This window comes from Netta rufina (assembly GCF_964035555.1).
Source record: "Netta rufina genome assembly, chromosome: 20".
Taxonomy (NCBI): domain Eukaryota; kingdom Metazoa; phylum Chordata; class Aves; order Anseriformes; family Anatidae; genus Netta; species Netta rufina.
The window spans coordinates 1,096,206-1,120,076 of NC_140144.1; the positions used below are offsets into that span (position 1 = coordinate 1,096,206).

General features: G+C 56.4%; 1 protein-coding gene across 1 annotated transcript in view; it reads right to left on the reverse strand.

Annotated features, from left to right (window-relative positions):
- Nucleotides 1-23,871, reverse strand: part of NPDC1 (neural proliferation, differentiation and control 1) — a 29,745-nt gene that overhangs the window by 3,509 nt on the left and 2,365 nt on the right. Inside the window, exons 2-5 of the mRNA XM_084298911.1 lie at nucleotides 9,225-9,368; nucleotides 948-1,055; nucleotides 439-615; nucleotides 226-292 (exon numbers count right to left, since the gene is read on the reverse strand). Coding sequence (XP_084155037.1) covers nucleotides 226-292; nucleotides 439-615; nucleotides 948-1,055; nucleotides 9,225-9,368 — 496 coding nt within the window. The remainder of the gene's footprint in view (nucleotides 1-225; nucleotides 293-438; nucleotides 616-947; nucleotides 1,056-9,224; nucleotides 9,369-23,871) is intronic.

Consider the following 23,871-nt stretch of genomic DNA (forward strand, 5'->3'; position numbering starts at 1 on the left):
GCGCTCTCAGGAGTCATGGTCTATGCCTGGCGTGGGGGTGTCCCACCATTGCCCTCCAGCACAGACCCTGGTGGAGATGGGCAGTGGCATGTCTGCAGTGGGACCAGCATGGACAGCTGTTACCTTTACTCCAAGACTTCCCCACGCCCTGGAGAACAGGGGAAACAAGCTTCCCAGGAACAAGGACACTGAAGGACTTGTCAGCACCAGCAGGTTTGTGCTTACCTGCACCAGCAGACTGCAGCCACAATCAGAGCAGAGATCCCAGCCACTGTGCACACCACGATCAGCCCTGTGGAGGGGACAATGGGGTGAGCCCCAGCTGTGCAGCGCCCACCCTGCATTGCCTAGAGCAGTGCAGAACCAGCGTGGCCACTGCCAGCCTATGTTTCCCAGGTGAGGGTGTGAGACCTCCCACATCTGTCTTGTGGGCCTTACCAAGCACCACGTCGTCATTCGAAGGGATGGGGGATGCCTCCACAGGATACTTCGTTGCTGCAGTGCTGGTAGAGGTGGAGAGGGTGGCAGCTGCCTTGCTGCCAGCTGGGCCCCTCCGCAGAAGCTCCTCTCTCAACCTGCTGGGCACTCGCTGTCTCCCAGTGGTGGCTGGGGTGGCTATGGGACAAAGCTGTGTGTGAGCAGAGCAGCATGCCTGGTGCCCAGATGCATGCCTGAGAGGGATGCAGCTAGGGAAGGCCTGGCCCAAGTCACTCAGGGCCAGGAACTGGGCAAGCAGGGGACATCCCTGGCAAGCAGGGGACATCCCTGCATGGGGAGGAACAGCAGCCTCCTCCAAAAGCAGGGCTGTGCAGCGCCTGGTGGCTTCAGGCTGGCACTGTTGTTCTGTCCCGGTCAGCCAGGGACTGGCAGGAAACTTGGGTGTGATTTCCTGCCCCATGAGCTCCCCAGTTCTGAGCAGGACTCTACTGACTGGAAGTAGCACTTACTCCTGGGCTTGCCATCCTGTAGTGCGTGGGGTCGAGTAGCGTCCTGCCTGGCCAGCACGTCTGCCAGAAAATCAATTTCTTCCTCTAAGCTGGGAACAGACATCCTCCCTACACCAAGAGAGACATGTGTGTGAAATGGATGCCCTGGGACAAGAGCCATGGAGTCACTCCTGTTATGCAGGATGAGGGCCCAGCCCAGAGACCACATCGAGCATCCGCCTGAGAAGGGGCTCACATTGCTATTTAGAGTCCATCCCCAGTCCAATGTAGCTCTCTGGCACACTGATGGTCCCAAAGCTGAGAAAGCTCCTAACCACTCTTTGTAAAGTTTTCATGCCACAAACTCCAGAGGCTGCATGTCAGGGAGCAACCAACCACAGCCACAACCACCTTAATGGAGGAGCCCGTGGTCCCTGTGAAGTCCCGCAGGAGCAGTCAGCCACCAGCATGTGCTGCTCAGGAGCTACCATGTGTCCCACTCCATCACAGCGCAGAGCACAGGGACACAAGCCAGACTGCGAGAGGCACCTGGAAGCTGTTCCTCTGCTGTGGGGTGTGAGGGACAGCTCTGACAGGGGCAAATCTCAGAACAGCTGCAGGCCCAGAACTGCCAATTCAAGGCCAGTGAAGACACACCTGAATGCTGGCCCCAGTCCCAAACTTTCCTGTACACATCAGGGGTCTTGGACTCATCCAGAGGGCTAGTGGCTGGGGGAGGCTGGGACCGTGCATGCAGACCCCTGCTGCTGCGGCTTTGTGTTGCATAGGGCTGAGCTCCTCCTCACCTCCACGGGGCTCACAGGTCACTCAGCCCCTGCCCAGGCAAGTGTTGTGCTCTGCTTCCTGACTGCCACAGGCTTCTCCAGTCCCATGAGCAATGGGGTAGTGGCCAGTTCCTCCCCCAGCCCCACGCCCCGTGCAGCGGGAACCACTAGGTATCCCCAAGGCCTTGGTGGGGATTTCATGGTGGGGCAGCCCTCAGCTATGTTAACCTGACTTGGTGAGGACCCGAGCCATGAGCAGTGTGCCACCTGCAGCATGGGGCACAGGCAGGTCCCTGCCAGCCTGGGGGTGCCCACCTGCAGGGTGATAACACAGACTGGCAGAGCAGGAGGGGAACCACCACCCCATGCTTGCAGTGCCAGGCAGAACGTATGCTCACGCATATGGCTTTTAACAGGATTAAACTCAACTTCAAAGCTAGAAGACATCCCTGTTCCTGCTGCCTCTGCCTCTCAGTTGCTGCATTCAGGCTGTCCCCAGTGGGAAACCCTGGAGGGTAAACCAAGACATACAAAGGCGACATGGTGCAGGCAGTTTGGTTCCTGGATAATTCAAGGTTATAACAATTACAGCTCCTCTGGAATTTGTCATCGCTTTGAGTGTTTGGAAATAAACACTGATTCCCTCTCAGCCAGTCACAAAGACCCCTCTGCCGCCCCCGCCTACCCCTGTGACTCAGAGCTGCTGTCTGTCTGCTCAAGCCAAAAATCAGTTTTAAACAGAGACACCACGGGTCAGACAACCTTAACCCACAGGAAATGAAACCATGGCCAGGGCTGGTGCACGTCAGAACAGGGAGGTTGTGTCTCTGCACCAACATGACCCATTTAACCTGTGCTCAGCCAAGGGAGGCAAAGCCCTCATCCTGCCTGTGCTAGCACTCGCCGTCATACGTGGAACCTCACTTCGGTTGCTTTCTGGAATCATGTGCTTTGCCAGGTATCTCAGCACCTGCTTTAAACGTGCATGCAGAAGGCTCCAAAATTAGTATGAAGAGCCACTGATCTCCCTGAATCCCTCCACCCCAGCTCCCCAGGAACCTCCCAGCCCAGGGCCCAGTCCCTGTCCCCATCAAGGGATGCTGCAGCTGGAGCATTGCACATGCCCATTTTGCCTGGCTCGTACACCCAGATTTCCACTGCCAAGGCATTTTGCAAAGTAGCACAAGCTGTGAAGGCAACAGCAGGAGGTTTGGGTTTGTGCCACCAGTGCCAGGATGAAGAGGTTAGCACTGCAGTGCCAAGGTGCTGACATGTGGCCAGGCTTCCCTGCCAGGAAGGGGCCAAGCCGGACAGCCCCTGCATACCATGGGGGCAGCCCTGTGCCCAGCAGGGACAGCCCTGTGTGGGCTCTCTGCCACATTTAGGACAAGGACTGTTTCCATTCCAACATCAGCTGTGCCAAGGGACTCCAGGGAATGGCCCTGCCTATGCAGACCTGTGGTCACCTTCAGGCTTAGGGAATCTGGGCTGTTATTTGTGCCTCTGGTAACGGGGTGTGCAGCCCATGTCATAGTTGTGCTGTGATACCCTTTGCCTTGGGCAGATGCTAAAAAGAAAAAAACAACAAAATGCTGGAAGAACCATACAGAAAGGGATGAAAGCAGCTCCTGAGGTGCTCTGGGACACAGCGCTCAAACCCTTTCCAATGTTTAAAGTGGCACTAAAATCATTAAAGCAGATTTGCCATTTGCTCATTTTCAGATTTGCTAGGAGATTCCAGGTCAGGTGACTCACCTGCATTAACCAGTTTTATTTCTAAGTTCCCTTTCAGCTGCTAAAAATCCCCATACCCCTATTTCACTTGGTTTGAAATGAATACAGACCTTTTCATTTTTGGCCATTAAATTTTAAAAGCATTTAATTTTAATAGCAGCAGAGATTTTCCCCAGTGATAACCATGTCTGCAGCATTTACAGGGCATGGCAAGCAGCAGCATGGCACTGACGAAGGATCTCACTGGGCACTGAGAGCAGTAGAACTGCTGCAGTGAAGCCTCAGACCAGCAGCTGCTCCCCAGGTGATGGAGCTGTAGTCCCAAACCTGCCCTGCTGCATTGGCAGCTTTGGGGAGACCCCATGTAGGGCTTCAGAGACCCCACCTTCAGCCCTGCCCACAGCTGGTGCCGTGCAGTGGCCCTGCACCACAATTTGGGACAACCCTGTATGAGGGTGAAGGCAAACTTGGGGGCTGCCCTATGTGTGGAAGTTCAGGGGGCTGGGATGCAGGGCAGTCTCTGGTAGAGTTTGCTGAAACTGAGGACTGAGCCTTGCTGAAGCCCAGGGGTGGAAACAGAGAGGCCAGGGAGATGCATGGGGGGTCATTAGAGAGAAGGATGGCCACAGCTGTCCCTAGCACCTGTGCCAGCAGCTGAAAGCAGCACCCACAGAGGAGGGCAACCAGGTACGCCACGATGTTGCTGTCATTCCAAGGAGATACTGGCCATCCCATGAGCAGGCTGTCCTGCGAGCCAATACCTTGAGTTCCCTCAACGAAGCAGAGTGGGCACGCTGGGCAGGCAGCAGACATGCAGCACGCACCCAGGCACAGGGTGCACACCAGGCAAGCCCTAGGCTTGCATGGGGTGTGGGTGCCCTCTGATGGGGGCTGCCAGCACCTGCCTGCAGGCAGGCCCAGCCGGGCTGGCACGCAGTGCTGACAACCCCAGCCTGGGGCGCTCCCTGCCCGTGGTCTCCTGTGCATGACTCTGCAGTGTGCAGGGGTCTCACCATGTAGGGTCTGGGTACAGCAGAGAGCATGAAGGGACATGTGCAGTCTTCTGCTCCAGGTGGAGGAAACCTGGCATTGACAGTGTAAACATCCCAGCCCCCATGGGAAGTCATAAAATTTTTACAAATCCACTTATTCACACCATCTTGCTCCAGGTAAGCAGATGCCTTCCCAAGTGCAGGGCAGTGCAGCAAGTGGGGCTGGCATCCCCCCTTCCCCTCTTCCCAAAGCGCTTCCCCCAGCCTGGATGGGCTCAGCCCCATCTCTGCCAGACCCTGCCCTGCTGCAGGCTCTGTGCTGGTGGGGTTGAGCAGCAGCACGCAGCAGCAGGGACCTGACAGTACAAGCCGCGTCTTGCAACCCTCAACACAAACCCACCGCAGCATGTTCAAACGGCACATGGATTCAGCCCTGCTCTTCCCACAGTGCACTGGCAATCATCTGGGGACTCAGACCCCATCACAACCCCGAGGTGACCTTGGAGCAGGGAGCGCCAGTGAGGAGCAGGCAGTCTGCAGGCAGTCTGCTGCAGGATGCTCCACAGAGAGTCCAGTGCACCCCATCTCACCTCTGTGCTGGTGCTGCGCTGGGTACACCAGGACGCCCATGCATGCCATCACCAATGGGAGGAACACGCGGCTCACGTGCATTATCCGCTTGAGACCCAAAGCAGCGCGTCTTGCCCTGAAAAGCCAAGCCAGCAGCACACACTGCTGCTCTCAGTGCCGGCCTGGCTGCCTGTGTGCATGAGTGGGTGCGCCAGGGAGAAGAACCCTGGCTCCTGCCCACACTCCTGCTGGGAGCTGCAGCCAATCATGGGAATGGTGCTGCAGCGAGCACCGCAGCAGCTGGGATCCCAGGATCAGCGTCACTGGCAGTCGCAAGTGTCTCAAGGATGCCTAACCATTTAAAGGGGCTGCCCACACTGCGTGGGCAGCCCTTTTAAAGGTTTAGGCATCCTTGAGACATGGCAACCACCCTGTTTCCAAGCTGGCATTGTATCTTCCCCTCCACAATGCAGATATCACAGCTCCTCTGCATCCTTGCAGAATCTCCTGGCTGTACTGAGAGAGCTGGGAGCTGCTGCTTGCTGCCAGCTGGAGATGGAGGGTCAGTGCCCAGGATGCAAAAGCAGCCACAGAAGAATTGGTGCCTCCCTGCCACCCACTCTACAAAAGGTGCTTCGGGATGCTGCTGGTCCCCTGAATGCTAAAAGAGGATTTGGGAGGGTAATAGTTTTCTTCCACACCTTTGCTGCAATGCCAGGCTGGCCTGCTGCAAAGGGCTGAAGTGGGAGCCAGAAGTTGGTGGTGTTGCTTTAAACTGCAGCTGGAACAATGCTGGCAGCAAGGCCAGCAGAGGCACCTACATGTTTACCGCCAAGGAAAGGATGCTGCTGCAGCCCTGCATCTCTTTACCAATGCTGGCACAGAGCAGGGTTGCTATGGAGATGTAGGCACATGTGCAGCCCTTCCTAGAGGGAAATTCACTCCCAAGACTTTACAGAACAAACCTCAGCCCGCTAGGAGAGCCGTTCAGCACCCCTGGAAGCAGAGTCTTTGTGTGGAATACCTATCTGTCTGTCGGACCCCTGCTTGCTGCTGAGCACCAAGCCCAGACATCATGCCAGCACCTTCTCACAAGCACTTGTGTTTCAGCACAGTCCATCCCCTCTGACTGACAGCCAAAAGGCAGCACAGAGCCAGGACCACTTTGCTTTGGTTTTCTTCCCTCTAATTTAAGGGGTGATCTTTCTACCAGGAGGTTGATGCAGGAGGTAGGAAGGATTGCCCCCTGCATGTCTGCATGCAGGAAGCATGGGCTGGGGAAGACATCTGCAGATAAAGACAGATGAGCCATGGGCTAGGGGCAGGGAGCAGAAACCTGTGCCAGGAGCCCTGTGCTTGAATGCTGCCCTGGAGGACTTGCCCTGCAATGGCTGGGTGCTGCCACCTGCCAGGTCCCCACAGCCTTCATGTCCACACAGGTCTCACTGCCTTAACAGCACTACAGCAGGATCCCAAAGCTGCTCAATGCACAACAACCAGAACTCAAACCATCCCCCTGGATGACCCCATCCCTCCACAAGGCAGCATGGATTTGGGGGAGCTGGCTCTGGGTCCTGCTGCAGCTCAGCCCCATGTATTGGGCCCTGCCAAGGCATGGAGCAAGCCAGCAGTGGCACGGTCCCTGCACTTGTGGGACAACCAGGACCCCTGGCCCTCCCCATCTCCCCAAGGGAGCCCATGTGACCACCTGCTCAGCCTTCCACAAATCTGGGGCCATTCACTGGAGGCTCGCTCCCCTGAATATTTCATGGTACTGCTTGAAACACAAACACTGACATAGATGGCTCTGACTTAGGAGGTGCATGAGCACTCATCCTCCCCACCTGCTTGCCTGTCTCCTGCGCAGCCTGGCACCACTGCTGTGGTCTGTCCCAGGATGTGACAAGCTGCCCAGAAGATTTTGGGTGCTTCCCTGTCCCTGGGACTGCTATGAAGGGCCGTGTCACACGCTGTTGTGCTGTGCCAGCAGGGATATTGTGTAGCATGCCAACACCATGCCCCAACCCCTTGGGCCAGTGCTGCAGGGTGCCACCAAGTACAGCAGCTGGGTGCCAGGAGAGATCCTGGGCTCTGCTGGCCATTGAAAAGCCTACAACCCTTTAGCAAGAAGGTTTGGGGGCTGAAGGAGTGAAAAGCAAGTGAAAAGGGGTGGTTGGAGGAACACACTGGTTTGCAGGGAACACTCTTGCCCCTGACTACAGCAGCATGACAGTTCTGTTGCACAACAGTTGCTTCAGTGTGGCTCTGTCTCCACCCTGCATTTCCCAGGAAGTTTCTGTGTCACACCTGTGGCTCCAGGGACCTGTCCACAGGGCAACCACAGGCACCCAAAGTGCCTGGCAGGTAACTGCGGCTGCACAGCAGGATGCTGGTACCCAGTGATGCTCTGAGAAAGCTGCCCTTCCTTCCTCTGTATTGTTCCCAGCTGCATTTCCAGCAGCGCTTTCCATGCGCAGGGGTCCAGCTCTGGTTAGGGAGCACTGCCACCCACCAAACTGCACTCACACATGCACCAGGTGCACGAGGGCCTGTGCAAAAGCATCTGGCACACAAAAGCCAAAACATGCCATGTGGCAGTGCCATAGCAGTGCAGAAGCCCCAGTCACATACCCAGATCATCCCCAGTGACACCTCCAAGCAAGCAGTATGCGTGGGCACTGCCAGGTCCTGGCTCCTTCCCAACACAAAGAGGCTGCTTGATTTTAGTAAAAGCAAAAATAATTGGTTGGAGATGTAGTTAGAGCTTTATTTTGCCTGGATATTGAATCTGCAAGAAAAGCCATGGGGGCAGCGGTGGGGACAGAACAGAAGCTTGAAGCTTTCCAAACCACACAGAGTCAAAGGTCACCCTAGACAACTCACATACCTGGCTCCACCTGCACAGGCTGTGCGGGAAGATGGGTGTCTCTGTGCCGTGGGCATGTTGGGCAGAGTGCTGCATGCAGCCACGCTGGGAGCACCTCCACAGCACAGTGCTGAATGGCACTGGGATTGGGCAACCACAGGTTACTGCTCCCTGGGGATGCTGTCATCATCTCTGCCCTCTGCAGAGCAACTCAGGCTGTGCCACAGCCCCATGGTCTCTCCCAAAAGGAGCAGGGGGACAAGGCACCCTGCAGCCTGCAGTGCCCTGCGCACAGCTGGACAGGGCTCTCACCCAGCAGACTTCATGCTATTGACTCAAAGCCTCCACATGCGAATGCCAGGCTGTTAAAACGTCATCAGAAGAGATGGCAGCCCGAAGCAGATCCTTGTCTCCGTCTCACTATGACAGCTGCTCTGTGAAGAATGGTCTCCCTTGCTGACTCCGCATGCAAATGGAGAGGCAGGGATGGAGCAGAATGGGGAGGGTCAAAGCAGCACAGGAAAGAGCAAAGGTGAACTCTGCCATGAGCTACCATGAGCTGCAGCACTAAAGAGCCCAGGCCAGGCTGGGGAAGCCTTACCACACTCAGTGCTTATGGCACACAGGGGCCTGAACCACAGGCCAGTGTTACCAGGACAGTGTTACAAACCAAGGTGAACCAGGTATTTAAAACCCAAATGCCAGCACAGATCAGCTCTGGATTGGGTGACATGGTGGTTCTAGCTGTGGGCACCTGCTTGCATCAGGTCTGCACAAGGCTCTGTGCACCCAGAGCCACTACTCTGCTGCTGCATGGCCTGGGCCTCTGTGCCACCACCTCTGCTCCTCCAAAGAGCCCCCACCCAGCACAGGCAGCACGGGAGCATCCCTGTGTCCACCCAGGCCCCTTCTGCCCCTGGGCCCTCAGGTGGCACCCATGGGTCCTGGCAGGGCCCTGCAGCAGCTGTAGTTTCCAGCACTGCCATTTGTGCTGCTGCCAGCCCAGCCACTGTAGGCCTGAGTGGCTGGAGGAAGGTGTGGAGGGGAGGGCAGTGCTCTGCACACTTGCTGCCAGCTCCAAAACCACCCTGCACCTGCGGCAAGGTGGGGCTTGGGGCAACACAGCAGAGCTGAGGCTGCCCAGGTGCTGGCAGGGACATGGCTGCAATGCAGTGGGGGTGGCAGATGATGGGCAGCAGGGGTCAGGTGGGGTCACAGGCCAACAGATGCAGTCCCAGGGCTGGGGCCACAGGCAGGAACATGGGAACTTGCCCCCCACCAGGGCACGGGGTGGGTGTCCATAGGGCAGGCAGAGGCAGGCAGGGGTTGCAGGACGGGTGTATGGACGTACCGCTGAGTGAGATCTTCTTCTGGACACATCGTCCCTTGTCATCCTCCAGGAACTGGGGCAGGCAGGGGCCGCAGGCACCTGAGCCTGGTGGGCAGAACTCCCGTCGCTGCAGGGTGCAGTCCAGGCTCCGGGGACATGGCTCTGCTGCAGGACAGGAAGACACACATCAGGCAGAGCAGAGGGGTTGGAGGTGCCCTTGGGCCAGGCACCTAGTTGGCTCGCAAGCTGTCCCTGACCAGCACTGCTGCCTTCACAAACCACAGCAATTAAGCATGTGTTCTAATGATCAATGCAAGCTGGCATCGAGGCAGAACTGGGCAGGTTCTGCTCAGTGTACACCAGGCACAGTGGGATGGGGGCAGTGCAGCTGGCCTAGCCCTGCTCTTCACCTCGCCATGCCCAGATGTGCCCACCCGTGAGGCACTGTGTAGACACAGAGAGGTTGGCCCCACAGAGATGGATGCCTGGCTCAGAAAGGCACCGAGTCCCCAGCTGGCTCAGAGCAGCAGGGGGCACCCTGCCACTGCTCCTGGGTACTACCGCTGTGGAGGTGACCCCGCCGTTTCCCCCCAGTGCCCCAGCTTTCCATAGGGCCCTGCGGGAGAAGGGCCAGGCCCAGCTGCCCCCCAGCCTGGTTATGAGTCAGGCTCCCAGCACCATCCCACGCTTTGGGAGCCATTCCTGTCATCCCTTGCATCCCCAAAAGCACCCAGCTGCCAGGGCCATGCTAGGGAATGTGCCCCCTGCCTGCTTGTGGGGATGGCAGTGCCAGGTCAGCCCTGGAGCAGCAGGGTGCTGACTTCAGGAGTACCCCACGAGAAGGGGAACACCAGCTTCTGGGGCTTTCCTTTGCGTCCCCATCCCTGCAGCATGCCCAGGACGAGCACAGGGCAGCCACTGCTGCACCCAGGCACAGCGCAGCAGAGGACTCTGACACAGGATAAAGGTGCCAGAGCTACCTGTGCCTGCATCACTCGAGGGCCACCAACAGCGTCTCTGCCCCCCAGCGGGAGAGAGGCGCCAGGTGTGATGTCACCCAAAGTGTCCTCGCCGTGGGGCTGTGTGGTTACCTTGCTGGTACAGAGAGTGCAGCGGCATGGCAGTGATGGTTGCTATGGCCCTGCACTGGCCACCTGTTGCCCCCTCCACACCCTGTGGGGCATCGCACTAATCGCTCTCAGGCTGGCAGAGCTGCCATCTCAATTTAATGAAGGACAGCAGAGCTGCCTTTGCTGCAATGGTTTATTGTGCAGGCGGTGTTTTCTCAACATCTCCAATGAGGCCCCATTAGGACAGCAGCCTGATCCACTGAAGCCCAGCGCCGTGTGCACAGCAGCAATCTGGTGTGATTTGCTCAGGGTATGCTCCTGCACGCCACGGCTGGGAAGAGGCTGGAGGCACTTAATGCAGATAGTTTAAAAGCATTAGGAGCATGAGAAGCAAGTCATAGCTGCTTCCAGAGCTTGATAATTTCTTCATTAACAGAAGAAAGCAACAGCCAGACTGAAAAAACTAAGGACAGAAAGCAACAGGGGAATCAAAAGTTTCAGAAGGCACACCTCTGTGAGAAGGCAGCAGCGAACAGCTTGCCCCAGCTGCTAGGCACAGGCACAGAGCGGGGTTCTGGGTCACAGGGACCCCTGTGCCTGCAGCTGGCCCCTCCAGACTCAGCACAGGGCTTGGCCATGCAGAGCACTTGTGAGGTGAATTAACGTGCAATGGAAAAATAATTGGGTTTTAAGCACAGGAGCTGGACTTGGCCTGTCTGCTGCTTGCCTGCCCTGACCTCCCTCTCAAGGCCACATTCGACTTAAAATCACACACCAAAAAAAAAATAAAAAAAAAATCAGCAGCTTAAGTGCAGGAGGTTTCAGGGCAGCAGAGCCAGCAGCCTCGGGGATGAGGACACCCCACATCCCTGCAGGGTGACACCCAGCCTGAAATTCAGGTGACTGTTTCCCACAAGGCCAATTGGAAGCCATGGTCCTGGCATCCTCAGCCAGTGCCCAGCAACCAGTTAAATAAAACTCAGCCTGCAATATATAAAAGGTTGTTATCTTTGTTTAAGGAACGAGCTGTGCCTGTGCAGCTGTCACGGGTTGGGATTAGGAGTGAGACAGACAGGCACTGATCTAATTAAGCTCCCGATGTTTAATCAATCACTGGTTAGTGAGCATATATTGCCATGTGGGCACACTGTTGGGGATTGGGGTCCCTGTTCTGCTGTGACAGCTCTGGGGCCCCATGAGCCCTCTGAAACCCTGCCCTGTGCACCAGCAGACAGATGATGGGGCGCACCTCCTGTTGCAGGGTGAACTGCCAGGATAGGACCCTCTGCAGCACTCTGTGACAACCTGCACTGGCTGAGCCTGTGGGTCCCCCTGCACGTGGACCCTGAGGCAGATGCCCATGCTGGCAGCCTAAAGCATGCACACATACAGCATGCGCTTCCTGTGTGCACCGCAGTAACAGACGTGGCACGTCCCCATGGTCACACCTTGGCCTCAGGCTCAGAGCCCAGGATGGGGTGGGGAGGTGAGGTCCAGGCTGGCCCCAGGGTACAGGGACTGCAAATTGCTGCAGCTCGCCTGGCCACAGCACTTTCCCAAATCCACAGCACCCCCTGTCATGGACACTGCACAGCCATGCAGCCTAGCCTGCAGGATGGTACAGGCCAGCTGCCAGACACGCAAGAGGAGCATACCATAAAACAGTACCCAAAGCATGGCCCAGAACACCATGCCCAGATGTGCTGAGGAGGTCTGGGGGTGGGGGATGCTCCATCCAAGCCTCCTGTGCAGACAGAGCAGTGAGAGGCAGATCTGCCTCTAGCTCAGTGCAGCGTGAGCAAAGGCAGCACCTGACACTGGGCTTTGGGCTGGGACAAGGTGCCTGCCATGCTGGGGAAGGCTCCGTGGCTCCCCATAGACAGAGGCACACGCAGGAGCTGAGCCTAAGGACAGCCCGGCTGCCAGCCTGTGCAGGAGGGCCAAGTAAGCTGACACAGCCAGTGTGGAAAAACAAACATCAGGGTGAACATTAGCTAAGAGCCTATGGGACTGGCCCTGTGCATGGGAGGAAACGCTGGTCTGAGAGCTGTGTACACACACACACACACGCAAGCACAGACATACACTCACACCAATACATTATCCGGGCTGGTAAGCTCAGCACAGCTCTCCCAAGCCCTAAGGACCCATGTCAGAGCCTCCAGCTTCTACGTGGGGAGAACCATCCTGGGGCACCCGCTGCCACCAGCCCCAGGGCAAGCAGTGCACCTGCCGCACTGTCCACCTCAGGCTGGTCTGAAGAGGTGCTGAGCTGCTGACACTTACAGCCCCGAATAAAATGTTTTTTGACATTTGTGCCAAAACACAAATATGAAAAAAATAAATCAAGGAGGACATCCGGGTGACAATGGAACACAGGAAGTTCCCTTGGTGTTTAAGTCCAGCAGATAAAAGTTAACGTAAGAGGGAAATTAATTAGCACTGAAGGCTGGTATGAGCACTCACACTGTACACAGGTGACACCCAACCTCCCGGGCTAATGGGGCCCCAGCCCCAGTGGCAATGCCAGCAACGTGAGCATGCAATGCATGCACTAGTGCATCAGCTATGGCAGCTGTGTGGTCAGGGGGGCTCTTGCCTGCCTCCTGCCAGGAGCAAAGCCACCCTAGGGCCACAGGTGAGGAGGGAGAAGGATCCGGCCCTGCACAGAAGCAAAGTGAAGCCCCCAGCAGGCAACAGCTCCCACCCTGTGGCCTACCATGACCAAGCTGAGTCATGGCGACACTGCAAGGAGAGAGACTGGGACTCCCTGGGGACAGGGGGCAGGTCTTTGCTGCCACCAGAGCAGCATAGCTGCCTTCTCTTCACATCCTGCAGGAGCCACTGTGCTGGGATGGTCACATCTGGAAAATGCAACCCGTGGCCTTGTCACTGCCTGGCTGGGCTGCCGGGGGTGCTGCTCACCTGCCAGGGATGGGGACTACTTTGATACAGCCCCTAGAGACCTGTCAGAGGCCAGGAGGCAGCTGCTTCCTGCTGGAAAACTGCCAGTGCCTCTGCAAACACAGCCCAGCAAGTTCTCAGCAGGTCACTCCTCCTCCTCCTCCCCCAGCCAGGTGACGTGGCAGCTGCTCTGAGTCTGCTCACAACCTGCCTCCCTCATCAGTGTTCCCAGCAATGTTGCTGTGAGCTGGCACCAGTCAGGGCTTTTCTCCCAGAGTCACCTCTGCAACCCGCTCTGATGGCTGAGCTGGCCCTGAGCAAGGGGGTGGGCAGCCCTGCTGCTCCGTGCCGCAGACCACCAAGTGCTGGTTCCCACAGCAGCACTGGTTTGTCCATGCAAAAGGGGGAGAAATGGCACAGGAGCTCCCATCCCTGTCAATGCAGAGGCTAACACTGCTCCCAACCCTGCTCCGCTGGGCCATGCTGGAGGCTGCAAATAAATCAACTTGCAGCTTAAAGCACTTGCCTGCCTCCTTGTTTGGTGGGTTTGTTCAAGCAACACCACCACAGCACTGGGCTTCCCCAGCCTGCATGCCTCCATGAGTGGCTTGCCTCAGGGCTTTCAGCTTGTTTGAGTTTTGTCCTCTCCAGACAGGCAGGTGCAGAGGTCTGGCACAGGCTGTCCCCCGAGCCACAGTCAAGTGACAGCCCTGCAGGGCTGGGCAGCCACAGGTGGGAGAGGACGCAGGATCTGTGCCAGCTGATGGCTGCCTGTGCCAGCCTTGCAGACATCGAGATGGGCTCCTGGAGCTGTGTCCCCCTCCAGATGTGTCAGCTCCAGGCCCAGTGACAAGGTGCAAAGGCCAGGGCAGAGATGGGCCCTGACTCCAACCCCCCAGGGTAGCACAGGGCAGGAGAAATGCACAGGGGACAGGCCACCTCTGCCTGCCTTGTTCCTGGGGTAGGTGCTGCAGCAAGGACACTCAGGGGCCTTGCACCCTTCCTGCAAAACAAATCCCTCCCTGGAAGGCTCCCCAGTGTTTTCAGCCTGTAAGGGTGCACTCAGAGGCTCACCATGCTGCTCCTCAGGAATAAGCTGTAATGGACAAGGAGTGAGCACCCATGGGTGCTGTGGGAGCCCAGAGTGCCAACACAGAGAGTTAGAGCCAAACCCACCCAAGATGCTGGGGGGGATGCAAAACCTTTGCTATCCTCAAGCCACCTTGCCTTACTTCAGTTTTCACTAAGACCACATTACCTCAGAGCTGGTCCCTGCAGAGGCACCACTTGCCATGCCCTGGGGCATGTCTCAGCAGCGTCCCTGACATGCTGGGAAGGGACTGAAGCTGCAGTACAGGGCTGTAGGGAGTGTTCATCCTCCCTGAGGAGAGGGCTTTGGAGGAGTGGGAGAGGAGGACGGAGGATGGGGTGGAGATGGATGGGAGCAGTGCAGAGCATGGAGTGGTGAGTTCCACACAGCACCTGCTTTGGACAACATATACAGTACTGCCAGAGCAGATCCTGACTACAAACACCTCAAAAACTCAATGAACTCTTGTTTTCCCACTCCTCAGAACAGGGAAGGGGTAGCACCAGACGTTCTCCCTGTGCTGAGCTGAAGGAGCAGTATTTCATTTAATTGCTACTAAAATACCTGACTGGACAGAAAAATTGCTATTCACCACCTTGGCAATTTGCCTGGCACATCAGGGAAACAGGAGCAGGATTAATGGGCATTGCAGGAAGGGGAGATAGCACTAGGATGGATGAAAACAGCTCCTGTGAACCACAGCTCCTGGCCCCACTGGCCCTGCTGACTAGGTGAAGCTGCTGCTTACTCGGAGATACCAGGGCAGGGCCAGGAGGCAGCGATGGACAGGGACCTGGGACCCTTCTTCCCTGCCCCGCAATTGCATTGCCTGCAGCAGGTGGGCTGGCAGCTGCATGGGGGGCAGGACCCTGCTCTCCAGTGGCCACAGGGGACCACTGCTAGCCATGCATTTCTCATGGGAGTGGTCATCAAGCCTAGGCACATGTCACACCTCACCCCTCCCAGAGCCACACAGGTCTATCTGCCAGGTGCGCGGAGTGAACTGGGGACACTGAGCCAAACAAGACCCCATCCTCCATCCTGTAGCCCTCTCACTGCATCCAGCGGATCCCTAGGCAGCTCCAGCCCCGTGGGGGCTGCACAGCACCAGGAAGATCAGGCATCTCCTTCCCACCAGCTCTGCAGCACTGAGGCCTGCCTCCAGCCACAAGTGATTTGCTTTACATATTCAGGAAGAGACTAAAAAAAAAAGAAAAAAAAAAAAAGAAGGAGAAGAAATAGATGTTACATGCAATTTACTTGGTGCAAGCCAAGCATCATGTACTGCATGCAGAAGACATTCTCCAGTCAGACTGATGAGGTACTCTTGGTGTGGATGGAGTTAGGGGGGAGTTGAACTCCCCTACACTGGGGATACCAGGCTCACACTGGTGTCACCCCATGCCAAAAAGAACTTGCTGTACTCTGCAGCTTAGAACATCCACCTCTGTTCTGGTTTACCAGGCTTTGCTCAAGCAAATACCAATTTATTCATTTTCCTTTTTTTTCTGCGTGGACACTGAAGTTTGGGGGAGGGTAGACTGTCCCACAAGCTGCTGCCTGCAGGTGCTCCCCCCGACAAAAACCCGGCAAGGGGCTGCCATGGATGTTCTCCTGATGCTGCCCAGCAGCAGCTCCATGCCCCAGGCCCCATGGCTCCAGCCAGCACAAGCAACAAGGCCCAAGTGCAGAGAGCAGTCAGGTGGGCAAGTCATAGGGCCTCACCCAGGGAGACCCACTCTTGCACCCTGTTATGCTCCAGGACAGCATCGTGCAGTGCTGCAGATTCTCACTGCACTGGGGACTGCACCAGCATCGCAGGGGATGGGCATCCCTGGCACCACTGCTGCAGTTGCACGGCTTTACGGTGCTGAGCATGGGCCCAACCAAAGCCTCAAGCAACTGGACTTCAGTGGTCCCACTCCTCTCCTCCCAGCACTGACCAGGCAGGCTCGTGCTGATGAGCAGGGCAGCCTGCTGTGCCACAGAGGCTGGAGAGGTACCAGGGCACAAAGAGCAGAACCACTCTGCGGTGCTGTTGCTGCACCAGCTGCTGTGAGAAGGAAGCAGAGGTAAGCCCATCCACCCTGACTGAGCACCCGAGGAGCTGCCAGACCAAGTGCAGGCATGGCCACAGCATAGAATCATAGAATACCCTGAGCTGGAAGGGACCCATAAGGATCATCAAGTCCAACTCCTGGCACCACACAGGTCTACCCAAAAGTTTAGACCATGTGACTAAGTGCACAGTCCAAACGCTTCTTAAATTCCAACAGGCTTGGTGCAGTGACTACTTCCCTGGGGAGCCTGTTCCAGTGTGTGACCACCCTGTCTGTGAAGAACCTCTTCCTGATGTCAAGCCTAAACTTCCCCTGCCTCAGCTTGACACCATTGCTGTGGGTCCTATCACTGGTGATTAAGGAGAATAGGTTGGCGCCTGCCCCTCCACTCCCCCTCACGAGGAAGTTGTAGACCTTGATGAGGTCTCCCCTCAGCCTCCTCTTCTCCAGGCTGAACAGGCCCAGTGCCCTCAGCCGCTCCTCATACGTCTTCCCCTCTAGGCCCTTCATATCTTCGTCACCCTCCTCTGGACACTCTCCAACAGTTTTACATCCTTTTTGTACTGTGGTGCCCAGAACTGCACACAGTACTCGAGGTGAGGCCACACCAGTGCAGAGTAAAGCGGGACAATCACCTCCCTCGACTGACTAGCAATGCCATGCTTGATGCACCCCAGGATACGGTTGGCCCTCCTGGCTGCCAGGGCACACTGCTGGCTCATATTCAACTTGCTGTCAGCCACAACCCCCAGATCCCTCTCTGCAGGGCTGCTCTCCAGTGTCTCGTCGCCCAGTCTGTATGTATAGCCGGTGTTGCCCTGTCCCAGGTGCAGGACCCAGCACTTGCTCTTGTTAATCTTCATGCGGTTGGTGATCGCCCAGCTCTCCTATCTGTCCAGGTCTCTCTGCAAGGCCTTTCCACCCTCAGCCGAGTCCACAACTCCTCCAAGTTTGGTGTTGTCAGCAAATTTGTTCAGAACACCTTCTAGTCCTACATCCATGTTGTTTATAAAAACATTGAAGAGGGCTGGCCCTAAAATGGAACCTTGAGGGACCCCACTAGTGACCACCAGCCTGATGTGGCTCCATTTACCACAACCCTTTGAACCCTATCTGTCAGCTAATTGCTCACCCATTGTATGATGTTTTTGTTTAGCTGTATGCTGGACATTTTGTCCAGTAGGATCCTATGGGAAACTGTGTCAAAAGCCTTGCTGAAGTCCAAAAAGATCACATCAGCTGTTTTCCCTTGATCGACTAGATGGGTGATCTTATCATAAAAGGAAATCAAATTTGTTATGCATTTGTTCTCCATAATTTTACCAGGCACTGACGTGAGACTGACAGGCCTGTAATTGCCAGGGTAGTCTTTCTTGAAAATTGGCACAATATTTGCCAGCTTCCAGTCTACTGGGACCTCTCCAGATTCCCAAGATTGTTGAAAAATAATTGAGAGAGGTCCTGCAATGACGTCAGCCAGCTCTTTAAGCACCCTGGGATGAATCCCATCCAGACCCATGGACTTGTACGGATCCAGGTGGAGAAGCAAATCCCACACACATTCAGGGTTGGTTGGGAGTTTGTCATTCCCACTGTCATTCCCACTGTTTGTCATTCCCACTGTCCTCCAGCTCAGGGCACCCTGAGCAGGCACATCGTGCACAGGAGCGTGCTTTGACTGGATGTGCCAGCACAGTTTCTAATAAATCCAGGAGCAGCAGGGCCATGGTTAAGCGCCACTGTGCCCACTGAGGCCAGATGCTTCCCTCCCACATCTTGCTTGCATTCCACACCTCCAGGAGACATTTGGAAGCCTTTAGTAAAGATGCATCAGGCACGATTTTGCTGATAAAACGCCCTCTGGCAGCTTGGAGGCAGCAGCATAGGCAGCTTCACTGCGTGTGGGATGGTCTGTCCATCCTGCCCGCACTGTCTGACCCACATGCTGGCACTGGCCTCAGCATTCCCTACAGACCCTGAAGCCCTGCGGAAATGGGACCAGTGACATGACCAGTTATCAACAGGTCCCAGGGGACAGGCGGCATAAGTCCTATAGTACTGTAGCAGCAAAACCAACCCTTATGGGACCCTGGGCAGGGAGCCCACCCATGCTCGACTGGACACGCATGGTGAAAGGCAAACGGAAAGGCCCGTGTCACCCTGTCCTGCCCTTATTCAGCTTTCACACAGACTGCACCCACTCTGACTCAGCCCACAGTGAGGTAGTGACAGAGCTGCAGAAGAGCTAGCCCTGTGGGGCTGGGGACACGGGGGCTTCCTGCAACCTGGGCAGGAGCTGGACCTGGCCCCCGGCCCTGCAGGAGGCACAGCCGTGTCCGGGGTCTGCCTGTGGAACACAGCACCCTGGGACTCCAAGGTGCTGCAGGCAGTGTCAGAGCAGCAGAGGAACCACATGGAGATTTCCTTTGTTTTTTATCCCCCAGGAGAGGCAGACAGCTCAAGCAAACCTCCTAATTTCCAGCCAGGAAGCCAAGAATTAGCGCTGCCGGCAGCCAGCCCCACGCCGGGTCACATTACTGGCAGACTACCGGGGCCTATCTCTCTGATGGCTTAGCAGGCGGCTTGGAAATAATCCCTGGCAGACACAAGATGATGAGCTGCTCAAACCAGAGCTTCTCCTCCCACTGCCCCACAGCACACCAGAGCTGTCAGCCCTGAGGAGCACTCCCCAGCAGCCCCAGACTGCAGAAATGCCCCAGCCTCGGCCAGGTCCAGTCAGCACCCATGGTGCTGCCTGCATACAGGGCCAGGGCCACCTTCCCTACATTTTGCCCTTTGTTCACCTCCATCCCCCAGGAGGGAAACCGAGGCTTAGGAGCACGTCAGGAGCACCGTGATGGGCTGGGCTGGGCTGGCTGCCAGAAAAGCTCCCTCTTGGCACGTCACCCGTGTGTCACCTGCCTGGGCTGGCGGGGCTCAGCCTGCAGAAAGCAAACCTCCCTCCTGCTGCTTGAGCGAGGGCTTTGCCTGCCCTGTCTGCATTGGAGAGGCCTCAGAAACACGCTATTGGGCACACTGGCAGGCAGCTGCTGCCTTACATTGTGCTGAACACAAAATGGAGCAACTGGGATCGCAGCGCTTCACTGATGGGAAGGGGCAGGACATTATATATTACCTGCTCTTGGCTGCATTTTCTTCCTCGAATTCAAAGCAGACAATGGAAGGAAATGGAAAATGCCCATGTGGGAACAGGACACTACACAACATACTCCAGTAGCCCACGTGCAGTCCTCAGACAGGACACAAAACATTTGATCAGGGACTGTCAAAGCCTTTTGACATCCATTGTCCCAGAATCTCCAAAGGCCCCAGGCTCTGCTTTTGCAGAAGAGAGAACGGCCCCACATGTGTGCAAAGTAGCTCCTGGAGCTTCTTCCCTGACATGGGCCCGAACCAACAATGGCCTGGTGACCAGGGTGTGCCCGGCTCTAGCCCCGCACCTGTCAGGCTGGGTGCCCGGAGCACGCAGCGCTGCCTGGGCCAGGCACTGAGCTGCCCTCTGCAATGTGAGCCCAGCTGTCCCTCCCAGAAATGGCCACTACAAACGCTCCAAGCACTTAACGGCCAGTTTCTTCTCTAATTGTAATTATCCTTAGTTCATGAAATGGCTAATTATAGGCTTGCTGCCTCTGTTCAGTGCTCTTATTACCCTTGCAATAGCTGTTGTAGATAAAACAACACTGGGCTCAGGCATTGCTGGGAGAGGCGATGTGGTCCTGAGGCCAGGCAGATAGGGAGCAGTGCCCTCAGAGAGCAAGGACATGAGAGACAAATGCCCCGTTGGTGGCACCAGTGCCGGGGCTGTGCCCTGGTGCAAGTGGGTCCAGGCAGCAGTGACCCTGAGGAGCACCTGAACTGGTCAGGGATCAGGGACCAGCCCCAGAGCCCATCGTGGGAATGAAGCACTGGGACACCACGTGCATACTCCTGTAATTAATGCTCAGCAGAGGACTGATGCAGTTCCTGTGGTCAGTGACCAAGAGCCTCATGCTTGGGGAAGGGCTGCCCTTCCTGTCCCCATCACCCGTCCCACCCTGTGCCCCCTCCTGTCCCCAGTGCCCCTGCCATGCCGTAAGCATGGAGCAGACATAAGCCGATTATGTCCCTTAATACTCTGATGGCCCAGAAAGGCAGTTTCAGGCAAATGTCTCAAACTCATCTTTGTGTTTGTGCTGAAGAGACTCGCGGAGAGGGGGAATCAGCTCAGCAGGGGCCTCAGCAGCACCAGCAGCCTCCTCCAGCAGAGCAGCCGTGGGATTATGCCAGGGTCTTGCTCCCAAAGAGCAGCACACTGAAACCAAGCCATCAAGGCTGCCCACAGACCCCAAAAGCTAAACCCAGGTCCAGAGCAGGGAGCTGAAGGCACCCAGTGCTTCTGCCCCAATGGCTGGGGCTTTGCCCTGCCCAGCCCAGCCCCAGGGTGCCCTGGCAGAATGCTGAGGAGTGCGCAGGGCTGTGAGTCCCCAGTGCCAAGGTCCCACTGCCCTGCAGACTGGCTGGGAGCAGCACCCGTGGGGCCCTGACTGGCCCTTTGGGACAGCACTTGGCGAAGTTGCACATTTAAGAGGCATCTCCCTGCATGGCCCCAGTGCAAACATCATGTCCAGGAAGACACACTATGAGGGTCCCCTCAGCTACAGCAACAGGAGATGACAAAGCAACTTCTGGAGCAGGGACTGGGACCAGTGTGAGCACCAGAGTGTGGTGCTCACAGGACAACCCCAGCGCAGCTTGTCCTCATGCTCCTTCCTGCCTCCAAAGAGACATGTGGTCTCTGCAGCGTTTTGCCTCCTTTTTCATGGCAGGAGACCAGGTCTCACAAGGGTGGTATTTGCCTGCGCTGCGTGGAAGCCAAAAAGGGAGCAGGAGAGTCACGGCATCTCTTCCATAAAGCCCTCTCAGACCTCTGCCTTGGCAGTGAAGGGAGCTGGCTGCATCAGGAATTGCAGTGACTGGGGGCATCACGTAGATCAGGGGCGTCTTCCCACCCATTCCCCCTCCCCATGCCTGCAGACCCTTGCCCAACAATGCTCCCCAGAGCAGGCATCAATCCACAGAACCCTTAGGGTGCCTGAGCACCTCAGTTCCTGCTCCCCCTTTGCTACCATGCCTGGGCAACCCAGGAGGCGTCATTTCTCACAGTAGGAGCAAACTGAGCACCCCAGCTCCCAGGGACACATGAAGACACACATGAACTACTGGGCTGCACCATTGTGTGGCAGAAGATGTCTCAATGCTCAGCCTAGGGGGGTTAACCACAATGGGGTGGCTGCACACCACAGGGATGGTCAGCAGTCCCCAGTCATACCAGGTTTTCAGTTGAAGTGCCATCCACAGTACAGGCATAGAGCTCCTCACCGCCAAGTGGGATAATTGACCACCATGACCAAGATGACTCAGATGAACTTCTCTGCATCTCAAGAAAAAGCAGGGAAACCTGAAAGCCTCTGCTCTCTGCAAATGAACCCAGCTGCCAGACACAGCAACGCAGGGACCTGCATGATGTGGGGGCTCAGAGACCACGCCTTGCTCACCCACTGTGCAAGCTCCTGAGAAGCTCTCCAAGACAGAACCGTCACTTGCAAGGAGTGAGGAGACAGTGATGGGTGCAGAACTGGGCACAGGCTACAGCCCACCTTCTGCATGCCCCCAGTTTCATTGTTCAGGATCAGCTGATCCCACAGCCCTTGGGGAAGCCTGCAAGTGCCCAGCTCCTTGGCACTTCTCCACAGGCACAAGGAGGACAGTCCCCTAGGCCAGCAGCCTTCTGTGCCCTGACCCCATGGCAGCTCCCTCCCCACCAGGGTAATTGCAAAGCAGACAAATTAAAAGCCGAGCAACTGACAAGCCTACTGTGTGGTGAGCCATGAAGGCTTCACAGGGCAAAGAGCCAGGCAGATAACTCCTGCCTTGTTTTGTACAGCACGAGACCTTGAGAGCTCCCTGCACCACCACAGAGCTGGGAAGCTGCTATCAGTAACCATGTTTGTGCTCTCACCTCCATCCCCACAGAGGTGGCACCAGGAGGAAAGGGAACAAGGAGCTTGCAAGTCACACGCATCCTCCCAGGAATGTTGGGCCAAATGGGTCACTTGGACCCGAAACGACCACTCATGCTTTGCTTAACAGCTTCTTTGGGCATCTCTGATGCAAGCTGCTGGCTGCAGCAGCAGGGCTGTTTTTTTGGTCTTATTGAAAAGAGGTTCTCTCCTGCCATCTGATCTGGAAAATCTTTTTGTTTATAGTATTAATAGATCAATTCTGGCAAACAAATTTCTCAAGAAGGGGTGAGAAGTCTTAATCTTACTAATGCTCCAGGAAATGGAGCCAGAAAACTAGGTGAGGCAGCACAAGCATTTCTGCTAGAAGCTGTGCACACTGGATAGAGACACAGAAAAAAAAAAAAAAAAAAAAAAAGCAAAACAAAAGAGTACTGGCTGTACCACCTCCAAAGCCAGCTGCTGCCTCATCTCAGAACAGGCCCTCAGCAAGACAAGGATGTAACTGCGCCACATGCCATCTGTGTCCTGTGAGACGCCATCTACTGCAGAGGCCTTTTGGTCACAGTGCAGGAGGCAGAAAAATCTGGGGAGATGTCAGCCTCTGCCTGAAGCAGCAATCTTGAAGCTGCAGAGCCGGGGGACACAGGTGTGACGGTCCTGGACCTTCCCCTGGCTCTCTCCTTGACAGGGTCTGGCACCACCCACATGGCATGGAGCAGGAGATGCTGCTGGGCCCTGCCATCCCCACCTCGCAGACATTTCCAGAGCAAGCAGAGCTTTACCCAATCCTCCCAAGAGGGGAAATTTAATAACGGAAAGAAACAGCCAACGCTTCCCCTTCCCAGCTGCGCTTGAGGAAGAAGGCAGCAGCGCCCACAGAGTCCCCAGCTGGACACCAATCAGCTGTAACCTCCCCCACGGCAAGCAGGGGACAGGACCAGCAGAGGGGACAGGACAGGGCAGGGTAGAGGCGCTCTCCAAGGCTGCTCCAGAAGAAGAAACTAACCCAGAGCTCTTGCTGCGTGCCCACATCCTGACCTCCCAGTTGCTGGGTGCCATGCAAAGCTGGCATCCTGGCAGTGGGATGCTGCTGTCAGCATTTCCAGGCTGTAAAATGACATTATTGGAAACAGTGCAAAGAAACTATCCCTAGCCTTTGCTTGGGGGAAAGCCAAAAACCAGCAGAGCTTCAGGCTGAGTCTGAGGACACCATGCTGCAAAGCTGCTGCACTGCTGTGGAGAAACCTCATGGCAGGCACCTGCGTCTGGCCAAGGCACACACCCTCCCTGCAGCACTGGCAAGGGCAGGCAGCCACAGCCCAGAGCTAACACAGGGCACCACTGGCACACCTGCCCAGCCTGAGCACAATGCACTCAGCTCAGGCCTGAGCAGAAAATAAGAGCTTGAGTAGTGCCCCCCAAATTACACCCACTTGTGCTGAGAGAGTACAACAGCCCAGCTGACAACTCCTCTCAGCCTGCACTCACCTCATCTCAGGGAAGCTGCCCTCTGACGGGGCA